Raw genomic sequence first — 26,374 nt, forward strand, 5'->3', positions numbered from 1 at the left:
GCAGAATCACACCAACAGAATTGAAACTGCGCATTAAAGAGAAGGCAAGTGTCACCAAAATCTATTTCCCAGGCTTCTTTGCAGAATTCCAAATTCCTAGCACGACCAATAAGGCCCTTCTTCTACATCTTGCAGTCTCAATTTACGTCACTTTCCTGTTGTTCCCTGTGCTTCGGCCATCCTGGCCTTTCCGTGCTCTGAAGGAGTGGTGTTCCTTCCTAAACCAGGGCCTTTGCACGTGCTGTTCCCACTCCAGTTCACCTAGCTGGTTTCCACTTATCCTTAAAGTCTGGGTTTATCTTATCTCCTCAAGGGAGCCCTCACTGCTCTGGAGCAGGTCAGGCCACCATGTCCTTTATCATAGAGCACCCTACTTCTCGTGGACAGCACCTTCACAGATGCTTCTCCTTCAGGGGGTCGGAGTCACCAGGCCACCACCACAGCGCCCGAAGCCTGGAGGTTTCTGATTTCCACAGAAAGCTTCAAGTGCATGCTGTGTGTGAGTGAGCCTGGCCACTTCCTCTGTGGGATTTCAGTTCCTTATCAGTAAAACAGAGCCCGTGGCTTTCCATGAATGTGGGGTTGACTTACCAGAATGCTCAGGTCCCACGTTATCCTCTTGAACGCAACAGGTTCCCTCTAAACCCACGAAAATGGAAAAGCTCCGCTGCCATTCCTGAATGTTTATTTAATCTGCATTCTGGGTGGCCCCTAGGGTAGGTGATGGGCATTCGCCACCCAGGATGGTGCCCCACCTGGTCCTCCCCAGGCCCTGTGGCCATTCTGGCCACCTCCCTGTGGGCTCCCGAGCCCTGCTGTTCAGCACTGTCCCTACCCCACAGAGGTAGGGACCTCTTTTTCTTACCTTCTTCTTTTTACCTTCGTTCCTCCAATCCCTGATGGCCCCCTAATCTAGTGCAGTTGTCTCTGTGTCTTTGGAGAGAAGACGCCCCATTAATGTGTCATGAAACCAAATTTACTCCATTTAAAGGGCTGCCTTCATTCGGAGGCTTTGTCCATTTCTTGGTTTTAACCTCTCTTTTCTGAAATTGCAGTAAAAATAAATAGGTGTGTGTTGCTTTAACTTTTCCCTTGGAGAAATCTGAAGCCCCCACCTTTTACTGTCAAGAGAAACACCGGGGCCTGAGAACTCCCATCTTGGGCGAGGATGCCGTTCTTGAGCCCCACGCGTGGCCTGGGCTTTCCTTTCCCGGCTTCTCTCTTCCTCAGATCCTGAGTCCCACAACTACTCTAGCATCAGCTTCTGCAAAGCCAAGCCGGGCTGAGGTTTCTGCGACTGCTTCCTCCTGGTCTCTCTGGAAAACTCCACTCATTCAGTACCCAAGCAAGAGGTCATCTGTCGGGAACGCACTCCCTCGGCAGCGCTGTGCCACCTCTTTTCACCCCATTTGAGTGGCCGGCACTTACCTGTGCTGTTACCTGACGCGTCCCTCCCCCAGCACACTCGGGCAATGGGTGGGCAGGCGCTCAGGTAACACTGGTTGAATCAATGAATGAATGAGCCACGTGCTCAGGAGGGCCCTTCCCAGGGCTTCTGCTGTTTGCTCTGCTCCGGGATTCTCCACTAGGGAGGAATCCGAGTTGGGGACCTCGCACCACCTGGCTCCGGCCTAACCCCGCGCCTTGCAAGCCGCCCGTTTCCTACCCCGCGTAGAAACCCCCCGCCCGTCCCGCCCCACCAAGGGCGCACCCCTCTCACAGTGTGAGCGCCAGCCCCGGGAGCTCCAGAAACTCAGGAGAAACCCGCGGGGGTGCCCGGGTGCGGGGCGCGGGGCTGGGCGCACGGGGACCGAGGAAGGGGCGCCCGGCGGCCGCGGGGTCCGGGCCCAGGGTCCGCGCCGAGGGCGGGCGCAGAGCCCGCTGCCGTCCCGCCTCCCGCCGGCGCTCCCGGCCTTTCCCATCCGGCCCGCGACGCTCCGCCCGCCCCGTCCCACATGACGCCGCCTCCGCCGCAAACTTTTTCCTCCCCATCCTGTCGCGGCTCGAAAGGAATGGAAAATGGCGGCCTAGACGCGGAGTTTCCTGCCCGACCCGCGGCGGCTCCGGCGGCGCCATGACGCGCTGGGTGCCCACCAAGCGCGAGGAGAAGTACGGCGTGGGTGAGCAGCGCTGCCGCCGCGCCTCTCGCCCCAAGCCCGGGCTCCGGCGGGGCGGGTGTGCCGGGAGCCTGTTGCTGCCGCCCCGAGCGGCCGCCGGGCCAGGGAGAGGCGCTTCCGCCCGCGCCGCCGCCCCGCGCGCAGTGTCCAGCGCCCCCCGCCGCCCCGCGCCCCCGCAGCGTCCGCTCCAGCCCGGGGAATCCGGGTCGGGAACAGGAGGGGGTAGGGTGGGAATGGGGGCGGGTGCGTCCCTCCCCAGGGCGTCCCTCCCCAGGGTGTCCCCTCCGACGCCCGCTCCTCGGGACCCCTGCAGCGGAGCCCCCTGAGCTGCTCTCTGCACGGCTGGGCCCGTCAGGGAAGCTCAGGGGTCACTGTCTCGCGGTGGCTTCTGCTGCTTGGACGAACTTGCGTCCCGCGTCCGGGCTCTGGGTGGGCGGGCTCAGGTCGGCGCGGTCAGAGCGGAGAATTCCGCCCTTTCCCGGCGGGGAGGAGCGGGCGCGACCCGGGTGGCCGGCGCCCCTTGCCCCTCGGCGGTCTCGCTGGGGACCGTGTGGGACCTTGGAGAGAAGGCGAGCGGCCGAGCGCCCCTGTGGGCCCGGACCTGGAGACCCGTCCGGGAGAGCGGGGGCCTGTTTTTGCTCCGCGGCTCTTTGTCGCTTCCGAGGGGGGATGGAAGGAGTCGGGTTGCAAGTTTACATTTCGGACCCGAGTGCGCATTCCAGAGAGGGAGGCGTTCCCTTGGGGCACAACAGACGGGTCGGTCCGCTGGGGACCCGCAGCCCGCCGCCGAGGCCTGCGGACCCCCACCTCCTCCTGACCTGTGCGCCTGGTCTCGGGACCTTGCCGTGGCTGCTCTCCTGCTCTCCGGGGTCCGGGATCTTCCCATTTGGTTTTCGGGCTTGCTTTTCCCCGTCCCACCATCCACAGACATCCTTGACCGCCTGCCTTCTCCAGGCCAGTCGGCCCGACTGGAAAGACCTTTGATGGCCTCCCATAGCCCACGCTGTGTCCTCCGAGGGCACCGTCTCAGCAGCAGCCCCGCGCCCATTCTGTGCCTGGCCCGTGCTGGGCCTGCACTGGCAGTGACTTGCCTGCGCCTCTGCTGGTGTGATTCGAATCCTGGCCCTCTGACTTTTGGGAAGCGCCCTTGTTCCCGGAGCGCTCTCCTTTCTGTGAACAGTTGCTTCTCTGTGCTGTTAATGACTTACAGTGGGCCCTGACCACGGAGCCAGCTGAACAGTGGTCGTGGGGACAGTGCTGGGACAGCCCTGGGTCCCACCGGGCCTGCACTTAGCTTGTTCCACATGCTGGGAGGCATAGAGGGGGCCTCCTTGCTTCAAGACCGTTATGGCTGAGCTTCCTCCCCATCTCCCCATTTTGCAGATGAGGAAACCGAGGCTCAGATACATTCACAAAAGTGCAGGAGAGCTCGTCTGTGTGCAGACTCTAACCTGCACCCTATGCACCACCTAATGGATTCAGTCTGGGGCACTTGGCACGTGCCTTCAGCCTGCATCGGAGGAGGGAGGTTCAAGGTGGAGATTCCAGCTGAGAATACTTGGGGTGTGGAGACAGTGGGGGTCCTTTGGGGAGTAATGTGTAAAGGAGAGAGTTGAGGACTGACTTCCAGGGAACTAGCACTAGCACGCAGAGAGAGAGAGAGAGAGAGAGAGAGAGCGCGCGCGGAGGAGGTGGATAGTTGGGAGAGGCAAGAGGCTGGCAGAGGAGCAGGCATCCCATAGCCCTGGCCCTGCTGAGGAAGCAACTCAAGCGCCCATGGCAAGGGTGCAGTAATGGCCATTGGGGATGCAGTGGGGGCCATCACTGCTCCCATTCTACAGAGGCAAGGAAGAGGTGGATTGCTTGCCCGAGCTCACATCACTAGTAAGTGGTGCCTCCTGGATGTGAAGTGTGGCCCCCTCAGGTTCAGCTGCTACAGTGTCCTGTGACTGCCTGCAGATGGGCAGGGCTTCTCTTTGGGACACCACATTTTAAGAGACCTTGTTACCCTTCATCTGCTCCCAAAGAGACCTGGGTGGTGTCAGTGAGGATCCTATAGCGTAGCTGGATGGTCTGGAGAAGACTGAAAAGAATGTTCATAGATGGGAGAACGGGGTCTCCTTGCTGAGGAGGAGGCTATGGGCCAGAATGGGGCGGTGCCCTTGAGTCTCACACCTTGCAGAAGCTTCACCAGCGCTCATGGTGGTGACTTCTAACATCACACCTCTTGCTAATACTTTGGTTTTAAGAAAACTCCATGTTTGATTAAGAAAAAATACATTTAAAAAAGTTAAGAAAACACAGATAACAGTGTTGGAAAATTTTAAAAGGTGAAAAGTATCTGGGATGGTTTTGCCAGGAAATTCCAGGAAAGATGTGAAGGGCTGAAGGTAGAGGAGAGAGTGGCTGCTGTGCTTCCTCTCACTGAGTGCAGATGACATCTCGCTGGGTAGACGATAATGAGACAGCACCACTCCGTCGGCATCCAGTGCACTTTAACCAGAGTCCCCCATCAGGGAGGGTGGGAGAGGAGCTGAGCATGAGCGCTTTGGGGCCGTCCCAGACTCCCCACTTGTCTGGAAGTGTGCAGTGGGAGGATTTTAGTGGTTCTCACAGAGGGTGCTGACTGGGAAGGATGTAGGTGCTGGGATGTAGGGATTTATTTCCAGTAGGTGATTGGCTGTTTCCACCTAAGGGAAAATTACTGGAGGACCCCTCCACCACCCTTACCAACACCAGCATTTTTCGGAGCTTAACAACAGTGCTGTGTTTCCCTGGAGGCACTCTGGTGGCTCTGTGGGTGGACCACACTTCCACTTTGGCCACTTGGCCCATGAATGAATCACGAGGGGAAAGAAAATGATAAAACTCCATCTCATTTGGAAACATGAATCACAGCTTATTGTTTGCAAGTACTGGGAATCTGTTAGAAGCATTGTTTGTAAATGAGATACTTCAGTTGTTTATTTTGTAAAATTGGGAAAGGAGTAAACAGCTGATCTGGGGTTCCTTCTGCAAAGGCAGGAAATGCTGGTTCCTGCTGATTCATTCCACTGGGGGCTGCCTGTGAAATTTAAGCAGCACGTGTTTCCCCCTTGGCTTTGAGTTGGTGGGTCATATTTACGGGCCTGGCTTATTAACAGGCGTAAACCTTGACTTAGCTGTCACACTGGCCAGGTGATCTTTTCCCTCACAGCCCAGTAGGCAGTCTTATGTCCCAACATCAATAAAATTATGTTCCTATGGATCCTGTTCCTAAGATGAGGTGAAAAGATGCAGTATGTTCTAGAATCACATGTGAAGACCATGTGCTCACTCACATCTCAGCGATGGTGTTGAAGGCAGAATAATGGTCCCCGAAAAGGTCCATGCCCTAATCCCCAGACTCTGTGAATTTGATACGTTACGTGGCAAAAGGGACTTTGCAGATGTGATTCAGGTCACCTGGAGTTGGTCGTCAGGACCATCCACATGGGCACAGGGAACTTTGGCTGTGAAAGTTATGAAACAGGCAGTCAGAAGAGCCTATGTTTGGAGGCACAGTTGCTGGCCCTGAGATGTAGGGACTCACTTGCAAGGACCAGAGGGAGGCCTCAGGGAGCTATGCGAGGCCCCTAGCTGATGACCAGCATGGAAACCTCAGTCCTACAGTCACAAAGAATTGGATCCTGCCAACACCCTGAATGAGCTTGGAAACAGATTTCCTCCCAGGGCCTTCTGCTAAGAGCCCAGCCAGCCAATACCTTGATTTTGAGACCCTGAGCCGCTGGGCATGTGACCTGTGGAACTGAGATAATAAATTTGTGTGGTTTTTAAGCTGCTTAGGTTGTAATTTGTTATGGCAGCAGTGGAAAACTAATACAGATGATGGGAGAGAAGCTTGCAGGGTGAGGCTCTCTGCACCCTTGAGATCTGTTACTAAGTTCATTGAAGGTGGAGAACCCAAGTGTGCTCTTCACTTCGGCCACTTCCAGGGTACGTACAGCTCTCAAACGGGATGGGGCATTGGCACTACTCTTCTTCATAATGGGATGCTGGAGCAAATTACTCATACTTCTTAGCCTTGGTTTTCTCATCTGTGAAGTGGAACTAAGCCTGCTTGCTGCTGAGTTGTGAGGACTCGTCGAGATGATGTTGGCAGAGAATTTAGCACTGTGTTCAAGATATGCCAAGTACTCAGTGAAGCATTGCTTTTATTAACTTTTTATTTAATAAAGCACAAAGTTTAGAAACGTAGCGACAAGTGGCTTCTGTGTGCATTTAACAGGTTGCCGAAAAAATGCCTTTCTTCAAAAGTTGATTTCTTGATGGTATGTTTTACTTTCTAATGGGGTTGGAAGTCACATTTGCTCAGTGTGAGGAACCTGACTTGTATGCGTTCACATTAGCTCTGAGCGGTGATAATTGCTAAGAATTGTGTGATATCCAAATAAATTTGGGAGCGTGGGAGTTGAAAAGAGATCACTTTTGTTATCTAGAGTAGCAAGCAAGCTGCTACTTTGGGGAAGAAAAATTAGATTTGATCATAAGTAAATAGAAATGCAGGCATTTTCATTCACTGGAGTTGCAGCAAAACCAAATCAGGGCATATTATATTTCTACAAACCTGATTTTACTTTGGAAACATAAAAAATTTAAATTTATTTCTATGCCATTGTTTGCCTAGGATACCAGACATCTGATCAGGATTGTCTTAGCGTGTGTCAGTAGTTCTGTCTCTTGTTCATTTATCACCTCTGTGGATGCAGGTAGTGAAATGGGGAGGAAGAAATAGGCTGTGTGGGTGTCCTTTGCTGGGTGTGGTGCTGGCGCCCCAGGGCTATCGCTGTAGCAAGTGCACGCTTGTACACTGTCCCCACTCTCCTTTCCTCCCTCCCTTTTCCCTTCTTCTCTGTACTTTGTATTTTCAGATGATTGCATTAAACTTTGTATTTTCAGATGATTATAGCCAAATGTGGGTGTAAAATATAATTCAGAGAGATCATGAGTAGCCATTACTAGTTCCCCCTAAGGTTATGTCTTGTAAAACTGTAGTACAGCATCACGACTGGGATATTGACATCGATAGTCAAGGTACAGAACATTTCCAGCACCGCAAGCACCCCTCAGTTGTCCTTATGTACCTCCCTTCACGCCTTTCTCCCCTCAAATCATGGCTACCCTTTGCCTGTTCTGTGTTTTTATAATACTGTCCTTTAAAGAGTGTTTCATTAATGAAATTGCATAGGAGTTAAGCTTTCGGGATTGGCTTCTTTCACTCAGTATCTCTCTCTGGATATTCACCAGGATTTTGCTGCTTTGCTGAGTATCGTTTCATGGTTTGGATATGCCCCAGATTAACTCTTCACCTGTTGAAGGACATCTGGGTTTGGCTGTGACAAATATAGCTGCTGTCAACATGCACATACAGGTTTTAGTGTGAACCTAAGTCTTCATTTTCTGGGATAAATGCCCAGGAGTGCAGAGGCTGAGTTGTCTGGTAGTTGGATGTTTAGCTTTTTAAGAAACTGCCAAACTTGCCTGGAGTAACTGTGCCAGTTCACATTCCCACCAGCAGCATATATGTGATTGTAGATTTCTCGGAATCCTTGCCATCATTTGTCACTGTCCTTACTGCTTGTGTAGGTGTGTAGTTGTCTTTCATTGTAGTTGGATTTTGCATTTGCCTTGGTTTCATTTGGGAGCCAGCGTGCAGCTTCCTGTGCTGCCGCAGTACAGGAGAAGGTGGCGGATCCAGAGGGTGCTGGTGGGGCGCGGTATGCGCGGGTCCACTGAGCTGTGAAATTGTCGAGTGTGTTCAGGGGAGGACTTTGATCCAGTTTGAAGAGACATCACGGAGTGGAAGGCTCACTGGGCACATGCAGCAGTGTGGAGACCACGGTTAACACTAGGCGGTCCCTTGTCAAGATGTGGTTGTCAGGATGTTCACTTTTCAGACCCTTCAGTGCATCTGGAAGGCCTTCAGGGAGGAAATGAGGAGGCGACCCCAGGAGGGGTCAGAGTTTGAGTTTTAGCCTTGACAAGGCCACTTTTCATGCATGTGACCCAGGGTGAGTGTTTGAACCTCTTCCAGTCTGGTTTCCCCGTTTTGAAGCAGCGCTGTTCAGGATGGTACTGTGGGCTTTGCCTCACTGAGGCTGGGCTGATGGGAGTTCACAGGAACTAATTAATGCACCTTAAGGCAGTTTGGAAACATTGTTATGCAAATGGATTGTATTCGCCATCAGCCACTGTTCTTCAATTTGCTTTTATTGATGTCCTGGGAAGTGCTTTGGGGCTGATGTTGAAATCAGTGTGGAATTTGTGTGTTGACTGGAGCTACCATAACAAAGGACCACAAGACCTGGTGGCTTAACCAACAGGACTGTGTTTCTTCACCTTTCTGCAATGCTGGAGTCAAGGTGTTTTGGCAGTTGGTTTCTTCTGAGACCTCTCTCCTTGGGTTACAGACAGCTGTCTTCACTGTGTCTTCATATGGTCTTCCTTCTGTGTGTGTCAGTGTCCTCATTTCCTCTTCTTATAAGGCCACTATGGCCAGGCTCGGTGGCTCACGTCTGTAATCCCAGTACTTTGGGAGGCTGAGGTGGGCAGGTCACCTGAGGTGGGCAGGTCACCTGAGGTCAGGAGTTAGAGACCAGCCTGGCCAATATAATGAAACCCCATCTCTACTAAAAATACAAAAAATTAGCCAGATGTGGTGGCGGGCGCCTGTAATCCCAGCTACTGGGGAGGCTGAGGCAGAAGAGTCGCTGTAACCTGGGAGGCAGAGGTTGCAGTGAGCCGAGATTGTGCCATTGTACTTCAGCCTGGGCAACAAGAGCGAAAATACATCCCCCCCCCAAAAAAAACAAAAACCCGGGCACAGTGGCTCATGTCTGTAATTCCAGCACTTTGGGAGGCCAAGGTGGGCAGATCACGAGGTCAGGAGATTGAGACCATCCTGGCTAACACGGTGAAACCCCGTCTCTACTAAAAATACACAAAATTAGCCGGGCATGGTGGCGGCGCCTGTAGTCCCAGCTACTCGGGAGGCTGAGGCAGGAGAATGGCATGAACCCGGGAGGCAGAGCTTGCAGTGAGCTGAGATCATGCCATGGCACTCCAACTTGGGTGACAGAGTAAGACTCTGTCAAAAAAAAAAAAAAAAAAAAAAAAGTCACTACTCATACTGGAAAAGGACCCACCCTAAAGACCACACTTTAACTTAGTCACCTCTTTAAATTCCCTGCCTCCAAATACAGTGACACATCCAGGATGCTGAATTTCTGAGGTTAGAACACTGACATATGGATTTGGAGGGACAAAATGTAGCCCATAACGGTGTGAATTTGATAACATAAAACTTTTCATCTACAGTTTCCGGAACTCTGTCTTTAGTGGCCTTTGAATTTTTTTTTTTTTCCTGCAAGGCTGTGGGTCCTGGTGCTACTGGACTCCAGGGAGGTTAGGAGCTTTCTAATGGACTCTGATTTGTTTCTGTATTCAGATCTGGAAATTCCTTGTAATCAAATTAGTGACAGAACAACGCAATCAGTTGGTTGGCACCCCAACAGGAACTTCAGAGCAGTTCTTTTTAAGTGTGATCATTCTGTGAGCTTGGCTCAGTCTCTTCGAGCTCAACCTACCTGGGCTTCAGCTGCATTTAGCATTAGGATATTCACACATCCTGCTTGGATTTATTTCCACTTTCTTATCATTTATGTTTTTGTAGCATGAGTAGGGCAACCACCCTCATACTGGCTCTGGAATCCCAGTTGGACAGTGATGGCAAAACCCGGGCTTTGATGCTGGTGTCGCACACTTAGTGACGCAGGGCTGTCCCACACAACTCCAGGGGGCACTGTTCTTCTCCACAGCCCAGGAGGCTGGCTTCTCTCCCCCACTCACACCAATCACAGCCCTCCATGGCCTTGGGCAGTCAGAAAAGCGCTTTAATATCAGGGGCCAATGGGGCAAGGGAGGGGGCTTGGCTTGTGAAATAAATGACACCGGGCTTCTTGATGATGACTTACAAGCTCAGTTTTGGCCTGGCACTCTGCAGGTATCCACATGCTCACATGCACGTGGGAAACCGAGTGTCCACGCAGGCACTCCCCACCTTCAAAAGGCAGATGGTTTCACCCCAGACAGATGCCTGTCAGTTTGTTAAAGTTTCATTTGGGTGCCTTGAGGAGAAAAGGGTCCTTTCTCTTGGCATATAGCATGTGCTTGTCAAAACAGCTCAGGTTAGAGGTGTAGAGATGTGTCTTTGAATATCAGCCTTGTGTTTTATTAGGCGTGTGACCATGGGGGTTATTTACATTAAGCCTGAGTTTCTCCTTTGTAAAAATGGTGATAATGCCAACCTCTTTGGGCCCTTCTTAGGAGAAAGAGAAAACCTAGCCCAAACCGGGCCCGTGGTCTGTGCCTGATAATGTTAGTTTCTTTCATCCTTTATTGATTGCTTTGTAAGTAGAAGGCCGTGTTGCCCGGGACTGAATCTCTAGCTTAATTCAGGCTCTCCCCAGCCCTGCTGCATTGGGCCGCATTGCTTCTGTAGCCCCGGCCTGTTGCAAAGTGCTGGTCAGAATTTTAATGTTAGTTCTGAGGTTAGATCAGGGACTGTAGTTCTTATTGATTGCTGGGGGGCCCTGAAGGGACAGGATGAAGGCAGATCTCTACATCTCTCATCAGAAATGTTACCTTGAGTCTTTATCTAGTTGCAGTTGCTGTTTAGACCTATGATTTCTTGCTGCATCTCCTGAGGAGTGTGATGGAAAATTTATATGCCATCTTGAGTGATTTGTTTCTGTTTTAAATTGTATTTTATTTATTTATTTTTATAGACAGGACCTTGGTCTACTGGCCAGACCGGAGTGCAGTGATGAGATCATAGCTCCCTGCAGCCTTGAACTTCCAGGCTCAAGTGATCCTCCCACCCTGGCCTTCTGAGTAGCTGGGACTACAGGTCTGGCTAATTAAACAAAACTTTTTAAAAGAGATTGGGAAAGGGTCTTTTTATGTTGCCCTGGTCTCAAACTCTTGACCAAAGTGCAGGGATTGGAGATATGAGCCACCACACCCAGGGGAGTGATTTAACTTAATTGATTACACTAGGTAAACTTAGGTATATGTATGTAACAGTCATGATTTCCTTTCTGACTAAGGGTTAGTTGCTGTAACAAACAGCCCCAACATTTTACTGGCTTCATACAATACAAGTTTGTTTTTCATTTGTGTCATAGCAGGCGGTGGGGAGGGTGAGCAGGAGCTCTGCTCTGCTCTGCCCAGCCATTCAGAGACTCTGCCTCCTTCGACCCTGCCAGTCTGCCCTCCACGAGGCTCCTGGGCCCTTTGCCGTTCAATCTGTAGATGGGGAAAGGAAGAGATGAGGACTGTGCATAGATTTTCTTTCTGGCCCGGGCTGTAGGTGGTATCCATCCCTTCTGCTCACATTTTCTCACCTTGACCTGAGTCTCTGGTCAGACCTGCGGCCAGTGGGGTGGGAAGTGTAATCTGACTGTGTACCTCGCAGGAAGAGGGGAATGTGGATTCGGTGGTCTCCTCCACGTGTTCCTACTAATGCTTATTTTCCATTACCAGGAGGAGTGTTAGTCTGGACTCTTCAGCTTCATTGACGTTGAGCACAGAGATTGTATATCCTCAGGACTTTCACCCTGAAAGTCAGTTGGCAGAACAGATGTTCATGTCCCTATAAAGATGGAAGTGATGCCAAGGACAGATGCCGCCTTTTTCCTTGGGGTGTATTTTGCTACTTACGTCCTATAGATTTCAGGATATTCTTCAGGGTGTACCAAGCCCAAGAGCAGTGCTGCTTTCTCAGTGTGTTTCTTTCTTTTTTGTGGGGGACGGGGTCTTGCTCTGTTGCCCAGGCTGGAGTGCAGTGGCACAATCTTGGCTCACTGCAACCTCCGCCCCTGGGTTCAAGCAATTCTGCTGCCTTAGTCTCCCAAGTATCTGGGATTACAGGCGCGTACCACCACATCCGGTAATTTTTTTGTACTTTTAGTAGAGACAGGGTTTCACCGTGTTAGCCAGGATGGTCTCGATCTCCTGACCTCGTGATCTGCCCACCTTGGCCTCCCAAAGTGCTGGGATTACAGGTGTGAGCCACCGTGCCTGGCCTCAATGTGTCCTTTTCATATCTATCTGGCTGTTCCTATTCCCACCATCCAAAAACACATGCAAACCCCAGGCCCCTTTGCTGTGCTATTTAAAATTCTTTTGGCCTCAGAGGGCTGTGTACTAAAGCTTGCTAATGAGAACTGTGTCTTTGTTTTTAAGTGTTTTTTGTCTTTATAGAATGGAATCTTTATATTCTGAAATAACACTTGTCTGAGTATGTATGCAATGAAAAAGGCTATAAAATTAAATCAAGGAGAGCAACAGTGACTTAAAAGTTAGGCGTTGGGACACTGTGGTGTGGAGTTTAGAGCACTGGATTGGGAGCCTTAATAATGGGGTCTGGTATTCCTGGGTACAGCACTTACTGCTGCCTCCTCTGCCCTCCCTGAACCCCGGGCCGCTTACCTGGAGTTAGGGCGTGTCTTAGCACATCTGTGCATCTCAGCTCTGCCCAGGGGAGACAGCAGGATAGTGTGTGTGGAAGAGCTTTGAGAAGAGAAACTACTACTCAGTGTTGGGCTATTCATGTTAAACTGTTATACAGTCAATATTAACTTCTTATAGAGAAAATATACGGTTTCTGGTGATTGTTTTAAATTGGAAAAGGGCAGTGTGGCATTTTGAGTTTCACTTTCCTTAAAGTTTTATAATTTTTATTTTACTTACTAGTAGACAAATTTTCTAGTAATTGATTATGTTGTGAGTAGATGAACATCTTGCATAAGCAGCTAGCCTGGGCTGCTGTGTAACCTATGTATAGAGACGAATGGTGATGAACCCTGTATGTTTCAGCCTCGGTTAGGAACCTCTGTCCTAAGCCACAGAAAAGTTAAAGAAGACTCTGCCTCGAAATAACTCATTTCTTCCCGCCCTTCTCCCCTTCTTCCCTCATTCCTTCTGTCCTTTCTTCCTCCCCTCCTTCCTTCTTTCCTCCTTCCTTTCCTCTTTTATTTCCTCCCTCCCTCCTTCCTTCTCCCTGTCCTTTCCTTCCTTCCCTTCTTTCTTCCTTCCTTTCTGTTTGCTTGTCAGCTCTGTTCTTAGACATTGGTATCCGCAGCTGCCCTCATGGGGTTTATAGTCTGATACAGCCAACTCTTCCATATCTGAAACTCTCGAGGCCAGTGGTGTTTCAGAATTCCAGTTTGTCACAGTGCGGAGAGACAGGTGGGAGCTGTGCTTGTGGCTCCCGTGCCGGACACCCCCGAGCAGCTCTGGGCAACACCCTGGCGTCGAGCACACTGATTCCGCTGCCATGAGTGTGTGAACATTCACAACACGAGGGAAGCCATCTGTCATTAGCTCCTCTCTACTCAGGCTAGACTTTTGCTATTAAATGAATTACAGACATCTCTTTGGGTTTGGGAACTTTGTGGGTATTTTGGGCTTGTGGGTAATGAACTGTCGATGTTGTATTTTTTCACAGCTAAACCAACACATTCAGGTTTTGTCTTCTCAGGGCCTGTCATTCATTCTGGTTCTCTGATCAGATGTCCTCAGACTGTGGGTGCCTGCGGCCAGCCTGGAAGCCCTTTAAAATGCCCTTCGTGGCCATCCTGGCCTCATTCCCAGATCCACTCCTGTCCAGCTGGGTGCCTGGCTGGTCCCAGGTTACAGTCTGCAATTCCCGCTCCCCTGCCTCAGCTTGACAGGGTCTGTGGCTGATCTGGGTCAGGTCCCGGGCACTGCTGGCCTCATCACATTGGCCTCCGGACCCCTTCTGGAAGAGACAGCCCTTTGTTCCATCCCGGGCTGTGGGGACAGGCTTGTGCGAGAACTGAGGGCCCAGTGAGAATGGTCTTGAGTCCTTAGGGCCTGGGAGTCCTAGGTGGAAGTGGGAAGGAGGAGGAGGAGAGTAGGGAGGAGATGCGAGGACTGTGTGCACCCGGGGCCAGGTTTAAGAAGTCAGGGTTAAGGACATTAGAGGCCTGTCTCCCCCAGAACGCAGAGAGCTGTGAGTTTTCCTTCTTTAGTTCCTTAGCCAGAACCCTCTAGAGCAGATTCTGGGGGGATGGAGCTTTGGGTATGAGTTCTTGTCAGCCAGGCGTAGTTGTTAGGAGCTTGGACCTGCAGTAGGTAGCCCTCATCTGGATGAGAGGGACTCAGCTCTGCCTATTGAGAGCTTGTGCTGCCCGCAAAGTGACCTGCCTGAGGCTCATTGCCTGGTCCCTGTGAATATTAAGTGGCATCAACACAAAGAAGGGACTTCCAGGGGAGGCTGCCCGGGATTGCGAGCGTGCAGTGGGACTCCACTGATGCCTGGGATTGATTTCCAGGGGAGGCTGCCCGGGATTGCGAGCGTGCAGTGGGACTCCACTGATGCCTGGGATTGATTGCCAGCATGCAGCGGGGGCTCCGCTGATGCCCGGGCTTGCATGTCGCTGCTGCTGCCTGCTGGTGCGTGACTGTAGCCCCCTGTGCCCGGCTGGTGTGCTTGTCCAAGGTGACGATAGTACTTTTTATTGCACAGAGTTGCTGGAGAGTTGGATGAGCTGTTTCATGTCAGTACAGTTTCTCAGCGCCGGCACTATTGACATTCCGGGCAGGATAATTTTTCACCCTGGGGAGCTGTCCTGTACCTTGCTGGACACTGAGCAGGTCCCCCTCCAGCTCTGTATGTTCTTCAGATGATTTGGGGATATGACTGGTATTTTAATAAGTTCTAGAATTTCCCCCATTGACATTGCCAGGATGTCTCAGACATTGCCAACTGTCCCGGGGTTAAGTGGGGCAGGATGGCCTAACTCACAGTAAATACTCAACAGCTGTTTACTGTTACTAATGATACTGTGTTATTAGCAGCAAAGTCAGCAAAGTCACTTCTGTATATTTGGGAAGAAAAGCTAGAAACCCCAACGACTTGGTTCTGGCAGAGTGTGCAGGTGGGCACAAAGGATTCGGACAGGTGGGCATGGAGGATTCGGATAGGTGGGCACGGAGGATTCGGACAGGTGGGCACGGAGGATTCGGACAGGTGGGCACGGAGGATTCGGACAGGTGGGCACGGAGGATTCGGACAGGTGGGCACGGAGGATTTGGAGGAGGAGAAAGCTAAGGGAGTGTGGGGGCCCTTCGGCCTAGTTTCTTGGCTGTCTACAGATCATTAGGAGCTGGCAGTGTTTCTTTCCCCTTCTGAGAGACAAACATGAGTTTCTCCTGAGGTCTGATCCCAGGAGTGATGTGCAGATTAACGGGAATTGTGTGGCTCATCCCAACATCTCCTTTAAGAAACCCCACGCAGGCTGCTTAGAGACCTTCCTAAACGCAGCAGGTCAAGCATTTGCTTCTTGGAGTTTTATTTGCTGGAATAAAGGCACTTATCAACCTCTTTTTTATTTTTCGAAAAATAATAACTTATTTTCTTTAACATAATTGACTTTACTAGGGGCAAATACCGATTTAGCAGGAGGGAAATGTGATTATTTTTCTTTCAAATTGCTGTGCTTCTATTAACTTCACAAGATTTATTTTCACATCCTCCTACCATCATAAGTGTTTTCCTGCCCATTTTTCAAAGGCAGGAATGGTCTTGTTCCTCCAGGCACCATGGCCAAGTGGCCAAATTTCTTCACATTATTCTTGGGGGTTGTTGCTTTGAGGATCAGCCCAGTGAGGCCAAAGGGAAGGGGAGGTGGGGTGTTTGCAGGAGGCCTGAGACTTAAGTGACCCCGATGATGGTCTGTGCTATTTCCATCCTCAGGCTCTGTGGCCATCAGCCCCTGTTGCTCTGAGGGACAAAAGCTTTCTTATCCCAACCCAGGCTGGATGACCCCCGCCTCATCCCGTGTTGCTTTCTGCAGTTCTGCGACATGCTTCCCCTCCAGTCCCCTGGGGGCAGGTGGTGTCTCCATGTCCCCTGCTAGACGGAGAGCCCTTGAGGGTGAGGGCTGAATCCTGTTGCTTTCCCTCTTCCTAGCACCTGCTGTGGTCCCTGGCACGCCTTGTCGAAGATTGAGTGAAGGCAGAGGGAGAGGTTTCATCTTAGCAAAATGTCGTGAGCTGCCTGGAGAACCACAAGCTTTCTGTTGGTGGGGATTAGGTCTTGGAGGGGGCGCCACTTCCAGGACTAAGGCAGAGTCGGCTCAGCTCAGGAATGCAGTGGGTGATGGGGTCAGCAGCCCCCGTGGCTGCGGGAAGCACCCATTGAGGGCCCCATCCCGATTGGCTTCCTGAGCTAAGATGGGTGCCTTGTCCATGCTGGATAAATATGTGGCATTGTCGGTGGGTTGGGCAAGTCAGTTACACGACTCTGTGTGCTCGTCAGATGATTTGGGGATATCACTGGTATTTTAATACGTTCTAGAATTTCCCCCATTGACATTGCTACAAGGCCACTTTTAAAGTTCCTTCTTAATAAAATGTTCCAGTAAAACACTTTCCTAGTCCCCGTGTTGATATGTTTGTCTGCAGTGACTGGATCAGCTGGTGGAAGAACAGAAGGAAAAGTGGGTTTTTAAGGGAGATTGTGCTTGAGTCCCACTTCCAGCTCCTAGTCATTGTGGGACCCCAGTGGGGCTCCCCAGATCCTTCGGGTCTTGATCATCTGTAAAATGAGGGTCCTGCCTCCAGTCTTTTCTGCTCCCAAATGCAGTGATGAAAAGCCAATGAAATCAAAATATATAATATATATGCTAAAGTACTTTGTAATTATAAAGCATTAAACAGCTAAAAGGAATAAAAAATTCTTTTTAGAGCACAGATTGGCAGACTTTTTCTGCAGAGGTCTAGAAAATAAGTACTTTAGGTTTTGCAGGCCAAGAGGCAAAATGAAGGATACTATGTTAAAAAATTAAACCCAGAACTATCCTCTGACCCGGTGATTCTTCTTTTAGGTGCGCACCCAGAAGGAGAAACAGTTCACGTAGGCTGGTCCGAGCGCAGTGGTGTTTGCAACTAGCTGATCACAACCAGTTACTGATGTTATTGTGCCTTCTCCACTCCCACTGCTTCTCTTACCTTTACAAAAGGTTCAGGCTGGGCATGGTGGCTCATACCTGTAATCCCAGCACGTTGGGAGGCCGAGGCAGGCAGATCACCTCAGGTTAGGAGTTTGAGACCAGCCTGGGCAACATGGTGAAACCCAGTCACTAGTAACAATACAAAAAAGATTAGTTGGGCGTGGTGGTTCGCACCTGTAATACCAGCTACTCGGGAGGCTGAGGCAGAATCACTTGAATCTGGGAGGCGGAGGTTGCAGTGAGCTGAGATTGCGCCATTGCACTCCAGGCTGAGCAGAAGAGTGAGATTGCATCACTGCTTTTCAGCCTGGGTGACAGAGTAAGACCCTGCATCCAAAAAAAAAAAAAAAGTTATAATTGGCTCATGTTTCTGTAGGCTGTACAGGAATCATAGTGCTGGCATCTGCTTCTGGGGAGGCATCCGGAAATTTTCAATCATGGCAGAAGGGGAAGGGAGAGCCAGGGCATCACAGGACAAGAGCAGGAGCAAGAGAGGGGAGGAGCTGCCACACTGTTAAACAACCAGATGTCTCATGAACTTACTGAGCAAGAACTCGCTCCTCACCAGGAGGATGGTGCCAAGCCATTCAGGAGGGATGTGCGTGATCCAAACCCCTCCCACCAGGCCCACCTTCAACACTGGGGATCACATTTCCACAAGATATTTGGAGGGGATAGACATCTAAATGGTATCAGTGGCTTTGGAGTTTCCTTTTGCAGTGATGAAAATATTTTAGAACTAGACAGAGGTGGTGGTTGCACAGCATTAGGAATGTACTAAATATTAAACACTACTAAATTGTATACTTTAAAATGGTTAATTTTCTGTTATATTAGTTTTACCTCCTTTAAAAACAAGATGAGGACCGGGTGCGGTGGCTCACGCCTGTAATTCCAGCACTTTGGGAGGCTGAGGCGGGCAGATCACCTGAGGTTGGGAGTTCGAGACCAGCCTGACCAACATGGAGAAACCCCATCTCTACTAAAAATACAAAATTAGCCGGATGTGGCAGCACATGCCTGTAATCCCAGCTACCCGGGAGGCTGAGGCAGGAGAATCGTTTCAGCTTGGGAGGCGGAGGTTGCGTTGAGCCGAGATTGTGCCATTGCACTCCAGCCTTGGCAACAAGAACGAAACTCCATCTAAAAAAATAAAATAGAAGAGAGTAAAAGATGAGACCCATTCTTCGCTTATGGACAGTATAAAGCTAAGCTGTGGGCCAGATTTGGCCTGTAGACTGTGGTTTGCAGACCCCTGGTCTAGAGTCTTAGAACCTTTTAGTTTTAGAATAATGACCATTATTTTTGTAATAATGTTGTATGCTAGTTATTAAAATGTTGCAAACTATATTAAAGTTAAAAGGATGTAGAAAAACTTAGGCATGGCTGGGTGTGGTGGCCCACGCCTGTAATCGCACCACTTTGGGAGGCCATGGCAGGTGGATCACGTGAGGTCAGGAGCTCGAGACCAGCCTTGCCAACATGGTGAAACCCCATAACTACTAAAAATACAAAAATTAGCCGGGTGTGGTGGCAGGTGCCTGCAATCCCAGGTACTCGGGAGGCTGAGGCAGGAGAATCACTTGAACCCGGGAGGTGGAAGTTGCAGTGAACCGAGATGGCACCACTGCACTTCAGCCTGGGTGACAGAGCAAGACTCTGTTTCAAAACAACAACAACAACAAACCTAGGCATTCTCCATGCAATCTACCATTGAGAAAGGACTGCCATTCTCAGCATCTCCACGAGCGATGGTCCATACCCTCCCCCTCCCCACTTCATACACAGAAACCTAATCACGAGGTGATGGGATTAGGATATGGAGCCTTTGGGAGGTGATTAGGTCATGAGGACTGAGTGTCCTTCTAAAAGAGGCCCCGGAGAGCTTGTTCCTTCCACCCTGTGAGGACACAGTGAGAGGGTGCCTTCTATGAGCCAGGAAGCAGGCCCTGGCCAGACACCAAATCCACCTGCCCCTCAGTCCTGGAATTTCCCAACCTCTAGAGCTGTGGGAAATGAATTTCCGTTGTTTGTGAGCTGCCTGGTTTATGATATTTTGATATTGCAGCCTGAACAGAGGTAGATACCACGTGTCGAGAGAAGCAGGCAGAGAAATAGGAGAACCATGGACTTTTAGAGTTGAAGGGTACCCCACCCTCCTTGATTTCTAGTTGAGGAAATGGAGGCTGTGAGTGCTGCAACTGAGCGGGGACCATCTCTGGGGAGCCCTGTCCGGAGCCTTAAAAAAGGCAAACGGCCCTTGAAATGGCAGGGTGGGGAGAGTTGAGCACAAGGTTAAAAAGCAATTTAACAGAAATCCAATTCTTTAGGATTCTTGCTTTTTCCACCATGTTGCCTCCAGAAGAACAGAAAATAAAATCTCCATTTTGCAGTCTTCGTCTGACTAGTAGTTGCCGCGGGGGCCAGTTGTGGTCAAGGGCTCTAGAACATTTGTCTGCACAGTTTCCCTCTTTGATCTCTGTGATTTATAGACAGGCACTTAAAGGTGGGATTAACGTGGAAAGAGCCTTCAGAGTGAAGGGTCTAAGTCCCTGGAAATGAAGGATTGGATGAAGTGTTTCTGAAGGACAAAGTTTTAATAATCGTGGCATACATACTGTAGCATTAGTACTTCATTGTAAAAACTTGGTATTTTATTTACCTGCCAAAGTCTACTGCTTACCTGCACGTATGTGCAACACCTTTGTAGATTCTTTTTAAATGTGTCAGCCCATGTTTTTAAAAACTGGTTTAGAAAATTCTCACTGGGCTTCCTGCCTCTATCACTGATCTAGTCATGATTCATCTTATGGTTAGGAAAGCATCACTAGCCGGGAGAAACTGAACGGTGGTGTTGAGTCTTGTTTTCAGTTTTTATTAGTACTTCCTGTTTCATACAGCCCACATTTCTGGGCAATAAGCCTAACATACCATAGACTGACTTTGTAAAACACTTTTATTTATGCACACACACACGTACACACATAGTTAGAGCTGGATGAAATCCTGGCGGTAATCAGGCCTGCTTCTGCATTTTATCCATCAGATCTCTTGATGCCTCCTCTTACCACTCAGGGTACTCATGTGAACATTTTTTTGTGTTGTTGTTTTTTGAGACGGACTCTTGCTCTGTGGCCAGGCTGGAGGGCAGTGGCACCATCTCGGCGCATTGCAAACTCTGCCTCCCGGGTTCAAGCAATTCTCCTGCCTCAGCCTCCTAAGTAGCTGGGATTACAGGTGCACGCCACCACGCCCAGCTAATTTTTGTATTTTTAGTAGAGACAGGGTTTCACATTGCGGAGTGTGTGTCTGTGTGTGTGTGTGTGTGTGTGTATACTTGCGCGCATAGGTGCATCTGCAGAAATAAGTCTACAACTCCAGGCTGTAGCTGGGGAATCTCCAGGATGGACTTACGTCACAGTAGGGCGTGATGTGGGGTGTGCCTGCTGTGTGTGTTGGGTGGGGTTGGAGCTGGATGCAAACTCCTTAATTCCTGTTTGACTTTGGCCCAGTTAGTAAACCGCTCTGAGCCTCAGTTTGCACATCTGTAGGGTGGGGATAAATAGTACTTGCTTCCTATGACTGGAGAAAAGAGTGACATGATAGGGGGAAAATGTTCAGCATCATGCCAGACACCTGGTAACCAACTGGTGGTACATCGGAGCACCACCAGGGGCACCATGGAAGCCTGAAAATTGTTCCAGGTGACAGAGCCACCTAAGTGTGTTGTATTCTGGCTTTTTTTTTTTTTTTTTTTTTTTGATATCAGAGAGCTGTTAAAAGTCATCAGATTTCCACATATATGACTTGATGTTTGTTCTCAGCTCAAAAGTAGGTACAAACATCAGTGTGAATTGAGATTTCCAGGAAAAGTAGACAAAAGAAAAAAAAAGCTTTGAAAAACATTTTCCCGTAAGTAATTTCATATGTTTACATATCAACTTAAGGGAAAACACAACTACTTATGCTTGCAATTTTATGACTGTATCATTTAATAAACATTCTGTGCCAGAGGAGGTTACGGGTTGAGTCCCCTGAAAAGACAGGCTGAAGTCCTAGCCCTTCGTGCCTCAGAGTGTGACCGTACTTGGAAATGGGATCATCGCAGATGTAATTCGTTAAGATGTGATCGCACCGGATTAGGGTGAGCGTTTAATCCAATATGCCTGCTGTCCTTGTTAAGAAGAGGAGGGACTCATGAGAACTCAGCCAAGTAAGGATGGAGGCAGAAGTGGGCATTACACGGCCACGAGCCAAGGAATGTCCAGGAGCCGCTAGGGCTCCCTGGAACTGGAAGAGGCAAGGAAGAAATCTCCCGCGGAGGGTTTGGAGGGCGCATGGCCCTATAGGCACCTTAGTTTCTAACATCTGGCCTCTGAAACTGTGAGAGAATAAGTATCTTTGGTATTTTGTGTGGCAGCCCCAGGAAACTGACACAGAGGTAGAAATGCAGTTGAGACACGGGGGAAAAGGTATTTCTGGGGGTGGACGATTGAGAAGGAGAGACTTGTGGGCTTTTAGTGCCCACCCCAGACCGTTCGCGCCCCACATCTTGTCTTATCTCCAGGCAATGAGGAAAGAAGGCTCAGAACAATTGTGCCCTGGTGTATTTTGCATCATCTTTTTAGAGGAAAACTGCCTGGAGAGTGCGGTGGTGACTACCGTGCCGGATGTGTGACCATGTTAGCAGATTTCGGTCCCTGATCTGCTTTTTCTTTGGATTTGATGTGAATGTTGTTGACCAGAACTGGAGGCGAACAGGAGAGAATTAACTATCTTCCCTCCAGAGGGACTAGGTACTGAAATGTGCTTTCCGGATCCCCCCGGCACAGTGAACTTTGGAGTTAGAGGACGAGCTGATGATCTCTTCCTTTCTTTCCAAAGAGGATGTCCGTGAGTTACGGTCTTCGTTCTTTTTTTTTTTTTTTAAGACGGGGTCTCACTCTTTCACTCAGGCTGGAGTGCAGTGGTGCCATCTCAGCTCACTGCAGCTTCCGCCTCCCGGGTTCAAGGGATTCTCCTGCCTCAGCCTCCCAAGTAGCTGGGATAACAGGCGCCCGCCACCATACCTGGCTAATTTTTGTATTTTTAGTAGAGACGGGGTTTCATCGTGTTGGTCATGCTGGTCTCAAACTCCTGACCTCAGGTGATCTGCCTGCCTCGGCCTCCTAAAGTGCTGGGACTACAGGTGTGAACCCCCGCACCCGGCCTGTCTTCATTCTTTCACGTGTTCATTTATCGGACATCCAGCCAAAGCTGCCCATGTGGTGACACCCTTCCTAGGTGTTAAGGACTCAGTGAAGAACAACATCAGCTTGGCGTCTGCCCTCAGGTTGCTGTGGCTGCCTAGCAGGAAAGACTTGGGGCCAGGCAGTTACCATGCTTGGCGGAGAGGTGAGTGCTCTCGGGGAAGACTCACCGTGCTGGGTAGTGCGGGGCACCTACCCAGGTGCCACCTGGTCTGCGAACGCCAGCGAGGGGTGTATTGTTTCTAGAATCTGATGGACATACTGAAGATACTCAGGGGAAGAGGGGCTAGGTGTTCTCAGCAGTGGGAACCGCGTGTCCAAGCCTCATGTGGCTCGTTGGAGAAGCTGAAAAAATAGAACATGCAGGGTGAAGGCGTTCAGCAGAATGAGAATAAGCCGTGAGTGAGAGAAAGGACTCGGAGCCTCCCAGGTTGAATGAGGGCCTGGAGGAAAGCAGGAGCACATGGAACCCATCTCCCTGGGCTCTTGCCGTGGGCCAGGGTTCAGCCTGATGAACTGCTGAGAGCTGTGTCCCCGGCTGGTGTCCATGTGTCCCAGGCCCTGCCCCCAGGGACTTCAGTGGAACCTGCAGTTCGTAAATTTGCCCAGTATTCTTAAGCCTCCAGCTTAAGATGTGGTCATACTAGATTAGGGTGGGCCTTTAATCCAGTATGCCTGGTGTCCTTGTTTAAGAGGAGGGACACATGAGAGCTCAGCTGTGTCCTGAGAGCTGTGTCCTCAGCTGGTGTCCATGTGTCTCAGGCCCTGCCCTCAAGGGCCTCAGTGGACCCTGCAGTCTGACTTGTAAACTTGCCCAATATTCTTAAGCCTCCAGCTTAAGGCGTGGTCATACTGGATTAGGGTGGGCCTTTAATCCAATATGCGTGATGTCCTTGTTAAGAAGAGGAAGAGGAGGGACACATGAGAGCGCAGCCATTGAGGCTGGAGGCAGAAGTGGGTGTTACATGACCACAAGCCAAACAGTATCCAGGAGCCTCTAGGGCAATTTACCACCCAATTTACCGGAAACTAAAGAGAAATGGACTTCCTTTCCTCCTCTCCTCTATTTCTAAGCATTATTTTGCACAATCACCCCATAGCTACTGTTGCCCTGAGCCAGGAGGGTTGAGCTATTGAGTCTAGAGTGGTATTACAGTTAAGCGTTTAATCAGGTCACTTTCAGAGGCTTGGTGGGGGGCCTTTAATCTCTTGAGCATTTTCACATGTCTCATTTGACGAGGGCCTCTCTGTCCAGAAAGACTGTAGGGCGGAGCCAGAGCTTCAGGCCGTGTTTAGATCCATCAGGTACAGGTGAAATTCCATGGAAGCTTTTTTGCATTGGAATTGATTCTGCAGTCCAGTATCAAGTCCTCTCGTGGGCTACATTCCATTGACCTGAAATCCCAGAGGGTTAAGAGATGGTTTGCAGTCGGACTGATCTGGGGATGAACCCTTTGCTAGTTGTAAGTTTTGGAATTTACCTCACCCTCTATGCTTTGGTGTACTCAACCTGTAAACTGGGGAGAAAAGCAATTGCTGCCCCTTGGTGTTTTCATGAGGATTCAGTGTTGACACCCAGGAGATGTTATCATTTATTGGACTTTGCTCCCTAATCTCGTAGAGAAATGGACCACAGGGTGACAGTTGGGAGGATGGAGCTGCAAAGTGTTTGCTGTTGACCAGAGAAGGGGCCTGGGGCTCAGTATGCCTGGTGGAGTCTCTGGGAAGCTTCACCAAGGAGACTCCTGGTGAGCCTTGGAGGACGCCGAGGATGTGGAGGGAAGCAGAGGGAGAGTGGCAGACTGGGAGGAGCCTGAGGGAGGCGCTACCTGGGCTTCAGATGCATGGGAGAGAGGTTGAGTCAGGGTCAGGAGTGCTCAGGCCAGCTTAACAGGTAGGACTTTAGTCCTGAGAACCTCAGGATGGAGGGACCATTGGGGGGAGGGGCAGGGGAAGCAGGCGGGAGGGCAGTTCATGGCACAGTTGTAAGTTCATGAATCAGTTGCATGATTTAAAAACAAAATAATTGAGGTGAGAGTCACATAACATGTAGCCAACCATTACCAAGAACAATTCTGTGGCATTTAGAAGGTCACAGTGTTGTGCAGCCACTGCCACTGTGTAGTCCGAAACATTTCTGTCACTCCAAAGGAAAGCCATATACCCATTTAGCAGTTCCTTCTTTTTTTTTTTTTTCTCTTCCTCCAGCTCCTGGCCGCCACCAAACTGTGTTTTGTGTCTCTGGATTTATCTGTCCTGGACAGTTCATAAAAATGCAGATCCCACAGCATGTGGCCCTTGTGTCTGCATTCGTCCATTTAGCATGTGCATCCACACTGTAGCATGGATCGCTGCTTCGTTCCTTTCTGTGGTGGAATAGCCTTTTGCTGTATGAGTAGACCACGATTTGTTTGTCTATTCCCCTTGTGTTGGACATGTGGGCTCTTTCCACCTTTTGGTTCTTGTGACTGGCGCTGCTGGGAGCATTCATGTCTACGTTTGTGTTCGAGCAGGGGCTCGGTTCTCTTGGACCTGGGAGTGGAATTGCAGGGTCATGTGGCGCTTTCGTGTTTCATTTAGTTGCATGATCCTTGGACACAGCAGCAAAGCCTTACTGGACTTCCCTGGCCCAGGCGTGCACTGCGTGCTCCACCCCCTTACCTCCCTGAGCCTTCCCTGTGACCGTCGGGGTGGGGAACAGGTGCCCTTCCCTGGGTGGGTGGCATGGGCGCTGGTGGTCCTCTTGGCCGCTTTGCTGTTCGGTCTCCTTAGAGGGGGTGCAGCGCCTCCTCCTGCATTTCCAGGGCTGGCCCTCTCCAGCCTTGGGAGACTGGAGATTCTGATTCTGTGGTTCAAGGCCTCACATGGGCAAGGCCTGGCCTGGGGTCACTGGCCTCGCGCGCAGGAGTCCGGGCCAAGGCAAGGTTTTGCCAAGGTTGGCATCTAAGACATGTAGAGACAAAGCTGCCTGTGCTGCCCTGATTGCATTAGCCGTGGCAGAGAAGTGTGGGCATCAGCGCAAGGACTCGGGCCCCAGACCCTGGTTTTCTCTAGGTGAGTACCCCCTACTGGGTTTTTTGCTATTTGGATATCAGGTGGCTTCTGACAGTTTTTGAGATGCTTGACCTGAGGACATGAAAGGGGAGCTGATAGAGGACCGACTCCCTGTCTCGTCATCACATCCTGCAAGGGCCCATCTCCCTTGCCCATGGGCAGTGCCAGCGTCAGATTCCCTGCGTCGAGGACGGGGGCCACAGGAAGCCAGTTTATTTTGGAGTTGGGAATTCTCCTGGGCTAGTTGCTGCACGCCCACCGAGCCAGGTCTCTGACCCAGGAGGGTTGGAGCATCTCGGAAGTAAGATCTCGGCAGTATAATCCCAGAGGATGGTGGGTGGGAGAGTCAACAGTGTGTTTTCACTGCAAAAGCCTCTCATGAGCTCAGACTTGGAGAGACATGGATGGAAGCCAGAGAGAGAAGCCCGGACGGGATTCTTTCACTTTCTTGAAAATTAAAATGAACACCGTTCCAGGCTGTCCTGGGGGAGCGTTTGCACGCTGTGTGGCTGTGAGGTTTGGAGGGGCGAAGACACCAGGATGCATGGCTGATCCTTCTCTGTGTGGAGGTCTGTCTTGGAGCAGTGGGTGGGACCTGGTCTGGTGGCGCCGGGGGAAGCGAGGCCCAGACGTGCAGGTTCAGGAGCCCGAGCTGAGCTGAGCACAGTGAACGCAACAGTGTGTTTTTACTGGAAGCCTCTCATGAGCTCAGACTTGGAGAGGCATGGATAGAAACCAAAGAGAGAATCCCCCACTGGGTTGGAGTCAGGGGCCTCATCTGTTGAATGGGCGGTCGACTTTCTAGGAGTTTTCCAGCCCCACTTTCCCGTGTATTTCAGGGAAGCCAGTCTGAAGCGGGAGGTGGTGCGGCACA

General features: G+C 50.5%; 1 protein-coding gene across 1 annotated transcript in view; it reads left to right on the forward strand.

The window, feature by feature from the left end:
- The first annotated feature begins 1,897 nt into the window (after positions 1 to 1,897).
- Positions 1,898 to 26,374, forward strand: part of DOCK1 (dedicator of cytokinesis 1) — a 557,083-nt gene continuing 532,606 nt past the window's right edge. The window contains 1 exon segment of the mRNA XM_050803710.1: positions 1,898 to 2,120. Within this exon segment, the coding sequence (XP_050659667.1) occupies positions 2,075 to 2,120 (46 nt within the window). The 5' untranslated portion in view covers positions 1,898 to 2,074.

Source organism: Macaca thibetana, chromosome 9 (genome assembly GCF_024542745.1).
Source record: "Macaca thibetana thibetana isolate TM-01 chromosome 9, ASM2454274v1, whole genome shotgun sequence".
In the NCBI taxonomy this organism is placed as follows: domain Eukaryota; kingdom Metazoa; phylum Chordata; class Mammalia; order Primates; family Cercopithecidae; genus Macaca; species Macaca thibetana.